This window comes from Gobio gobio (genome assembly GCF_949357685.1).
Source record: "Gobio gobio genome assembly, chromosome: 20".
Classification (NCBI taxonomy): domain Eukaryota; kingdom Metazoa; phylum Chordata; class Actinopteri; order Cypriniformes; family Gobionidae; genus Gobio; species Gobio gobio.
In genome coordinates, this window is record NC_137113.1 from 29084159 (window position 1) to 29093698 (window position 9540).

The 9540-nt window shown below is 39.0% G+C and overlaps 1 protein-coding gene across 1 annotated transcript; it reads left to right on the top strand.

Moving 5' to 3' along the window:
• The first annotated feature begins 1051 nt into the window (after window positions 1-1051).
• Window positions 1052-8633, top strand: nmt1b (N-myristoyltransferase 1b). The gene is made up of 12 exons (XM_079846085.1): window positions 1052-1232; window positions 1312-1417; window positions 1501-1645; window positions 1721-1839; window positions 5321-5412; window positions 5500-5616; window positions 5695-5865; window positions 5977-6085; window positions 6394-6564; window positions 7692-7859; window positions 8006-8146; window positions 8224-8633. Exons 1-12 carry the CDS (start codon window positions 1195-1197, stop codon window positions 8242-8244), a joined length of 1398 nt encoding a protein of 465 aa, XP_079702211.1. The 5' UTR covers window positions 1052-1194; the 3' UTR covers window positions 8245-8633.
• The last annotated feature ends 907 nt before the right edge of the window (window positions 8634-9540 follow it).

The following is a 9540-nucleotide window of genomic DNA, read 5'->3' on the forward strand; positions in this document are numbered from 1 at the left end:
TGAGAGAAGATCAGGCATGATGGTATTGAAGGCCGAACTGAAGTCCACAAATAAGATCCTTGCATAAGTCCCAGGTCTGTGGAGATGTTGCAGGATATAATGCAGTCCCATGTTGACTGCATCATCCACAGACCTGTTTGCTCTGTAGAAACATTGAAGAGGATCCAGCAAGGGTCCAGTGATGTCCTAAAAATGTCCACTTTTGACCTTTACGGTCCACAGTGACAGAAGATGTTTTTCTCAAACGTCAATGTAACATATTTTTGTTAATTAATTCATATTTTCTGATTATTATTTAGAACTTTGAGGGGATTTTATGATACTATGCAATATTTATGCAAAAATTTTGCTATTTTTTCATTAAAATGTATATATTTTTAATTATTTTTCAATAAATGCAATATTTCAGATTAAAATAGAGTGATGGCCTTTAAAAAAAAAATTTTTAAGTGAAAATACTGCCATCTGGAGGCAGAGGAGGATACAAAACAAATCTTTATTCCAATTCACAAACTTAAACACAGGACATCGCTGGAGATTGGACAATGGAACACAGGAAACTGAGGGCTTAAATAATACAAAGGGGATGACTAAATGAAACTAATAAATTAAAAACTAAAAACGATAGAAACTAATTTGTAAATCAGGCAGGCAAAAAGTGAACAGAAGAAATCACATGATAAATTAAAACAAATCAGTTGAAAAATGTCAAGAGGGTTACCAACTGTTATGTTTAGGGTAAGGGTTGGTTAAATCAATTAAATAATTCAATTTTAAACAAAAAATAATTTCTGTTTTAGAAATGCAGTCCTGGAACTGCAGTGTCATGCTACTAATTCTTGGCAAATTATAGCAAACTTTAAAAGCAAAGCATTTTGTTATGATGAAAAATGCAAGAATGAATATATTAAATCTAATTTGAAAACAAATGTATAGGTATTTGAACACATTACCCTTCACAGTCTAATGGTTTAAACTGTACTATTAGTGGCTCCTGAAGGGCTCCTAAGATAAGAGATCATTGTGTGTGTGTGTGTGTGTGTGTGTGTGTGTGCGTGCGTGCGTGCGTGCGTGCGTGTGTGTGTGTGTGTGGAGGCTGGGTGTCTCCCGCCTGTCCTCAGCACATTAAGATAAGCTCTATAGCACAAACATCCACAACTGCAGAGATCAACGATCACTTCACTGGCTGCTCCAATGCCCGAAAACACATTCATGGCCAAGCAGAAAAGCCTGTAAGTGCTGTATCTATTCATTCCAATGTTTTCTCTTTTTATTTCTATTTTTATTTGAAATCGTACTGCTTTTATACAGCTTAGAGGAAGACAGAGGAGCTGAAGGCAAGAAGAAGAAGAAGAAGGCAAAGAAACACAAGGACCAAACATGGGCTAAAGAGGGGCCGCGGGACCCTTTCGAAATGGTAACTAGTAATCTGTCTATGTGTATCTTTTTAATGAGATGTGTGAGTATTACCTGTTTCACATCAGTTGAATTTGTTCCCAGCTGGTCTCTCTTCCTGAGGAGAAGCAACAGGAAATTCAAAAAGCCCTGCACCTGTTTTCTTTTGATCAGGGGCCTCCAAAAAGTCTACAGGAGGCTCGTAAGCACACATACCGCTTTTGGGATACGCAGCCAGTCCCTAAAATAGGTATGAGGCACAATGCACAGCTAGAAACAACATTAACTGAGTGCATCTCTACAAAGGGCATTCCTTCTCTTTTAGATGAGGAAGTGACGTCACAAGGGCCGATTAAGTCAGAGACGGCCAGTGTTCGAGAAGAGTCGTATTCACTGCCACAGGAATTCATGTGGGACACGCTTGACCTGGGCAACCAGGAGCAGGTGAGAGAGAGGACTTTTTCAACCAACGCAGTGCCAAAATTATTTATTGAACAGAAGTGAACAAAAATGTTCTTGAAATCCAGGGATGGACAAAGTACACTCTTTAGCTAAAATTTAAAGGGTTAGTTCACCCAAAAATGAAAATTCTGTCATTAATTCCTCACCCTCATGTTGTTGGACACCCGTAAGACCTCCGTTCATCTTCAGACACAAATGAAGATATTTTAGTTGAAAGCTGATGGCTGAGAAAGGCTTCAGATAGGCCTCCATTGGCATTCAGTACATTTACGCTCACAAGATCCATAAAAGGCACTAAAAACGTCGTTACAAAGTCCATCTCACCACAGTGACTCTACAATAATTTTACAATGCGATGACAATAGGTTTTGTGCGCCAAAAAAAATTAAAATATCCAACTTTATCCAACTTGTTCTTGTATTCCGTGTGTGCCTCCACGACGCATGCGCGAGAATATGACGCAGATCTGGCGTTCGGACACATGACCCAGAAGCGATTTGTTTACAAGCAGAGGAAGACGCGCGTATCTAAGCTGTTGAATTCTACATTGATCGTGCTTTAGGTCTCAGCGTAGTTCTCAAAATGGGGCTAAAGTGTGCATTTCATGGATTCCCGAACCCCGGCGCTACGTCATAATCTCACGCATGCGTCGTGGAGGCACACACGGAAGACAAGAAGAGGTGAATAAAGTCGTTATTTTAATTTTTTTTTGCGCATAAAAACTATTGTCGTCGCTTCGTAAAATTATTGTAGAGTCACTGTGGTGAGATGGACTTTGTAATGACGTTTTAAGTGCCTTTTATGGGTCTTGGGAGTGTAAATGTACTGAATGCCAATGGAGGCCTATCTGAAGCCTTTCTCAGCCATCAGCTTTACACTAAAATATCTTCATTTGTGTTCTGAAGATGAACGGAGGTCTTATGTGGCGTTCACACCGGACGCGATTCGCGCGAATAATTCGCGCTAATCGCGCGAAGGTGGACGCGTGTACATTTTGAGTTTACTCGCGCGAATCGCGCGTGAAATTCGCGCGAATCGCGCGTGACATTCACTGCACAACAGATGCAAATTCGCGTCATGGGCGGGGCTTCCGCCAGCAGCTCGTCTCGTTGAGAAATGGCTGACATGGGCTGTGTTTACATGTCTTTTTTTTTGTTCATATCTACTGTTAATGTGTGACAAAACGTAGTTTTAAGACTTTTTCAGTCGATAATCTAGTTGTTTAAAGCTCAAATCTGTGGTGTATTTACATAAACAGTGCCTATTTGAACATTTTATCTGCCGTTGTCGGAGCTGTGAGCTCCAGCGGACAGCGCGCTCAGCGCACGTGAAAGCCGGCGAGGGCAACCTTTCCTCGGCCAGTCCTTCTGCCGTCTACCGCTGGCTCTGATGTCTCTGTGCTGTGTCTCGAGCTATAATTCGTCTTGTAACGGCCGATCTTTGGTCTCATGGATCTATAATTTGTTCCCTGGCAAATCGTTTAGGCTGAGGGCAAAGATAAGTTTCATTACTTTATATTTTTAGGCTATAACTGTATGTTGCAGTTGTAACGTTAGCCTACTAGCACTGACTTTGAATGTTTGACTGCATTGTTTGCTTTATTTCATGTATAGCTTGTTATACATTACTTATACTTTTGTATTATTGATCATACATAAACTTGCATTTAACAAAAAGAGACTGGGTTGTGTTTCATGTCATTTAATGTTATCACAGTGATAATCATATTGTCTGAACCAGATATTAATATACAGATTTTCTCTTCATTGTTGTCACTACTAGAGCAAGCTCCTGATTGGTTAACGCGGCGCGAAATATCCGCCAAAGTTCAGATTTTTCAACTTGAGCGTTTCGCGCGATTCACGCGAATCGCGCGTTCAAAACGCTCAAGTCGCGTCCTTCTCGCCGCCTCAATCGCGCGAATCGCGCGAATCTCGCCGCCTCATTCGCGCGAATCGCGCCGCAGAATGCCATTTCGCGTCTCTGCATTGACTTAACATGTAAATCACTCGCGCGAATCGCGTCCGGTGTGAACGCACCATTACGGGTGTCGAACGACATGAGGGTGAGGAATTTATGACAGAATTTTCATTTTTGGGTGAACTAACCCTTTAAGAACTTTAGTACACTTTTATAGGTAATAATTACTTAGTGTCTTTGAAATATGGTGACAGTATATTGCCGAATGTGCTGACAAGTATTTATGGTACAGTAAAGTAGTTTTGTAGTCAAGACCACCTAATCTGAGACCAAGACCAATGTGTGTTAAGACCAAGACAAGACCAAGGGCCCCATTACACACCCAGCACAATGCGGCACCAGGCGTGACGTCATGCAAGTGTTTTTTTGCTAGTTTCAGCCCGACGCAGTTAACATTTTCACGTCCTGCGCCATGTTGTTTATATAGCAAATGCATTTGCGCCCATTTGTGCACCCGTGGGCATGCTGGTCTGAAAACGAGGTGTGTTCAGGCGCATTATTTTGAGGCAACTGAAATAGACTGCATTGTTGGCCAACTAAAACCTGGTCTAAAGTCAATGCCGCAATATTTTTTTTGTTAATAAAAGAGCGTGTTAGTAATATGCGCCTATAAGCGGGTCCACAACACGCGTACACTCTGCTTATTACACACAGGAATGTGCAGCAGCATAAAAACATTTTTAAATATGAAAAATTAAAGGATTCCTCTCTGGAGAAGCGTTCAGTCTTTGTAAATAGCGAATCCGCCATTGCGTGGGTGCAACTTTTAAAGGCAATGGGAGATGAGACTCTGATTGGTTTATTGCACGTTACGCCCAAAACACACCCATGAAATTTAGTAATATCCCAGCAGTTGTGGTCTTGACCAGTCTTGAAAAAAAAAATCCAGAGTCCTCCAAGTCTGAGGCCAAGACAAGACCAAGACCTTCAGAAAATGGTCTTAAGCCCGGTCAGAAGACCAAGACCGTTCTCGAGTACAACACTACTGTAAAGTAAAACTTTTTATGTGACTTTTTAAAAGTGTACTTAAGTTTTTTTTAAATATACTCTTAAGATTTTATTAAGTAGGCCTATATTGTAAGTGCACATTCGATACAATTAAGAAAAAAACTTTTTTTTACAAGGGTACTGTTTATTATGGTTTTGCTCTTTGGTATACTCCATCCTCCTGCTCAAAATACCTGTTTTAAGAGAAAACTGTCTGATGACACCATCACACCGATAGGACAGAGCTTAAATAGATTACTTTATTATAAGTCAACACACACAAGCGATGATGGTCATTTTACGTCTACTTCAGACTTGACCAATTAAGTGATTTGTTCATTCAAGAGACCCACTCCAACCAGATAATCTTTGGCTCTGTGACCCATTTTTGCATCTCTGCCCACCAGTTGGGAACTACAGTAAAAGACAAACTATTATCTTTATCCTCAGCCCTGTAACTATAGGTTCCTCCTTATGTTTCTCTATGTAATTGTAGCTGAGAGAACTTTGTGACTTGCTGAATGAAAACTACATGGAAGAGGATGAAAACACACTTCGCCTGCACTACTCTCCACAGTTCTTGCTCTGGTTTGTTTTATCTCTTAATATATTGTTACATATGATCACAAACAACTGATCTTATCATTTCTTTGTACGTTTTTGCACTTAATGCAGGGCTCTATTCCCCCCTGAAGGGCAATCGCAATGGCACTGTGGAGTCAGAGTAAACTCCAGTCAAAAACTAGTGGGATTTATAAGTGCCATTCCTGCTACTATTAAAGTATTTGACACGTAAGTGCAGCATTTTCTCAGCTGGTTAAAATTATTGCAATCATTTTGGTTGATGCAAATGACAAAGATGCTCCACAGAGAATTAAAGATGGTGGAAGTGAACTTCCTGTGCGTACACAAAAAACTTCGCTCAAAAAGAGTGGCACCAGTCCTGATCAAGGAGATTAGCAGACGTGTCCATCAGCAGGGGATTTCTCAAGCAGTCTACAGCACCAGTGCGGTCCTACCAAAGCCTATCGCAACCTGTAGGTATGATGGAAATGGCCAGGATATTTCTCTTACTCTCCCAGACAACCACTGCGCTTTTATTTGTGGTATTGTTTAAAAGTAAATTCCGTTATTCTTTATGCTTGTTAAAAGGTACTGGCACAGATCGCTGAACCCACGCAAGCTGATTGAGCTGGATTTCTTCTCTCTCACTCGTAACATGACCCTGCCGCGTGCCCTCAAGCTAAATCGGCTTCCTGAGGTCAGACTGCCCTCCTGAGTCCCTCATGTTTCCTGCAAAAAGTTTCAAAGTATTGATGTGCTTTAATGTTTTACAATGTTATGGCAAGATTTTAAATTCCAGGTGTAAGGTGATTAACAAGAATAGAAGTATCAATATCTTTCCAAAAATCATAGTAATCCCAAACTGTCTTGAATAAAGACGTTTGTAGCTAGTTTAGGTGCATTGCCTCTGTTTGGAGTCCATTTGGAGACGCGAGAGAAAGTTTGCACATCCTTTAACTGCATGCAGTAATAATCTCTCTCCTCCTTCTTTATCTATAACACCAGACCACAAAAACTGCTGGCCTTCGCCCCATGACTGCGCAGGATGTGCTAGTGGTTCAGGCTCTTCTGAGAGAACATCTACAGGCTTTTCATCTCTCTCCTGTTCTGACCCTGAAGGATGTTGAGCACTGGCTTCTGCCTCAGGATGGTGTGATTGACACATATGTTGTGGAGGTCAGTATGATGAAAAGGACCTTTCAACTCGCTCTCATGTGCTGCATTAAACAAGAACCCGGACCAATTTATCCTAAAACAGGCTTAATGGACCACTTGTAACATGTTTCTGCAGTTGTTTTTGAAATACAACCCCTCCTTGTGAGAGATCTATAATGTTACACATATGTGACATTGGGCGTTTATGATACATTTTTTATGTTACATATATGTCACATTGGGCATTTATTTCTCAGTTAAAAAAAAAAAACATTTAATAATTTTTTTGCTAAATAGCAGTTTTTTTTCAGTTTATTTTCTTTTCCACAACATTTATCAAAATTATGCATATTATTAAAAAATTATTAACAAAACATATCAAGCCATAGACGGATCTTCCAACACTTATCCCCTGCTTGCTGATTTTAAGAATTATTGTTGCCAGTGAAATGTAGAGATGCTAGTAGAGTCTGAAAACAGTTGCGTAACATTTTGTCAGCCACCATGACATTTGGTGCAGATCATGCGCAGATCAATACTAATCAATATTTCAATTATATTAAACAGTGCTGTTAACATTTTTCTGAGTCCCAGATTTTATTTAAAACATAGAGAAAATATATAACACTAAAAAAATTATTGAATCTGCTAAATTAATTGAGCAGCTCATTAATATTTTTCTTAATATGACAAATACATAACATCAAAATTCCACCAACTGTTGTAAGGTTAACAGCCGGATGTGACACATATATATGTCACCACAATATTTTCGTAACTTGTTTTATATCAGTTTATTTAAGAAATGTATTAAAATCAGGTTAAGTGTAATCTATGATAAGTTATTAAAATGTTAGAACTGTTGCATGGGTTGAAACATACCTTTAGTAACAAAAACAAGCGTATTAACTAACTCTGGTGCTAACCAGACAGACCACCATTTTGGAAATGTTGCCATGGCAACAAAAAATGCACAAATTGTCACATGACTGAACCTGGGTGTTCCTTATATGTCACATAGGGACTTCCTGAGTTGAAATTTAGGGATATTGCTTTAAAAAGACCTTTCCAGATAATCACCAGTGTTTGTGACACCCGTGTCACTGTGGGTTCGTATGGGTAAATGCCATTCATATGTCTGTATGCAGAGCATGGCCGGTACAGTAACTGACATGGTGAGCTTCTACACACTTCCCTATACGGCTCTGAACCACCCTGTGCATAAAAGCCTGAAGGCAGCCTGTGTTCTCTACTGCATCAGCCAGGCCACCCCGCTGCTGCAGCTAATGGAGGACACGCTTATCATCTGCAAAGCAGTAAGTCAAAGTACATATCAACACAATACAGCTGACCCGACATGAAGATATTTACTGGCCATCTGTCACATCCAAACTACCCTAACCTGTAGAGTCATGCTTCTTTTAAATGCATTGCTTGTTCTGCTCTCCATTTGCCTGTTCAGAGGGGGTTTGATGTGTTCTCTGCAATGGATGTAATGGATAATAAAGCTTTTTTGGAGCCACTAAAGTTCAGAATGGGAGATTCTGCACACAAGCAGTATTACCTCTACAACTGGAGATGCCCTGAAATATCCTCAGACAAGGTGATCAAACAGTCTGTGAAGGTTTGAAATGTAAAGTTATATATTTATTAACTAATGTGGTTTATTCTATGTTTCAGGTGGCTGTTGTGCTGAAGTAATGGCATTTTGAGCCACAAATGTGCAGTAAAAAGACATAAGCACAAAACTCGTATAGCATGCTTTTCTTAAATATTAAATAAATCCTCATTTCTCAACATGAAATTTGCATCCATGTGTTTATTTAATGAACAAGCATTAACATTTTTTTAAACCCTTGGCAATAAAGATCTGTGATGCTTATTTAGATTTTACAAAATTATCTAAAATACAGTATCCTATATTAATTGCTTTGAATGAGCAGAAAACAATAAAACAATCAAATCTGTTTTGTGTTTTGCTCAAGCTACCAGAATTGGGTTACTATGACCTATTAAAAATGTCTGTGTAACATACAAACATAATGGAGAACTGTGTCAATATTATAAAGAAATAAAAACATTACATACATGGAAAAGAAAATGAAAACACAAATGCAATTGCCTTTGGATTATGTGAGATAAAGGGTCAGATAAAAAAAAACATCATTATAAAAAGTATCCAAAATATCATTCCATATAGCCCCTTATCTGTTCCACAAATAATAATTGAGAATAATTCATTAATTGTGATTCACTGTGTTCCAAATGAGTAAAACAGATCAGAGATGTATTAATACTCACATCAATTCTAAAAAATACCAGAAAATGAAGCTGCCTTTCCATGCTCAAATGCTGAACTTTTTCCTTCAATAGTTTGACCCCAGACAGACATCAAAATCATTTTTACAATAATGTTTTAAACACATGTAGAATACTATTTTAAACACATGATTATTTTTTACCTAAAATAAATTTCTACATTCTCGTTTTTATAGAGATATGGAAAATATGCCATGCTTTGTTTAGTGGACAATTTCTGTCCCCTAGTGGAAAAAATACATTTAAAATGAAAATGGCATAATGAAATGAGAGGTGTGTTCGACATCGGCTGCGGCTGGATGAAACTGATCGGCGAGAGTAGCCGCGTGCAGGCGGGGAGGAGCTGCAAACACAGACGTGAAGTCGGACACTTTCTGCTTCCCGCGGTGACGCTCGCGCTGTGTTTGCACACTTTATCAGCTGAAGTGAAATAAATGCAATATTTGGCAATACACAGATGTTTCAGATACATTATTGTCATGTTATACTTTATGCACTGCTTAATACAGCGTGTGTTTTTACAAGAATAAAGTTCAACATATAAGCCTACACTATCAATGAAGTGGGGTCTATGTTTTTAATCAGTTATATTTTGATAAACATGACAATATAATATCGCGACTACATGAAAGGAGGTTTTACTGTTATAAAAAACAGATTTGTGCGCATTAGTGGAGC

What these genes read in the sequence shown, in the direction of transcription:
- nmt1b (XM_079846085.1), top strand. Translation starts at nt 1,195, where the DNA reads ATGCCCGAAAACACATTCATGGCCAAGCAGAAAAGCCT. An exon ending in ATGGCCAAGCAGAAAAGCCT is followed by an intron (nt 1,233 to 1,311) that starts GTAAGTGCTGTA and finishes GCTTTTATACAG; the next exon opens with CTTAGAGGAAGACAGAGGAG. An exon ending in ACCTGGGCAACCAGGAGCAG is followed by an intron (nt 1,840 to 5,320) that starts GTGAGAGAGAGG and finishes ATGTAATTGTAG; the next exon opens with CTGAGAGAACTTTGTGACTT.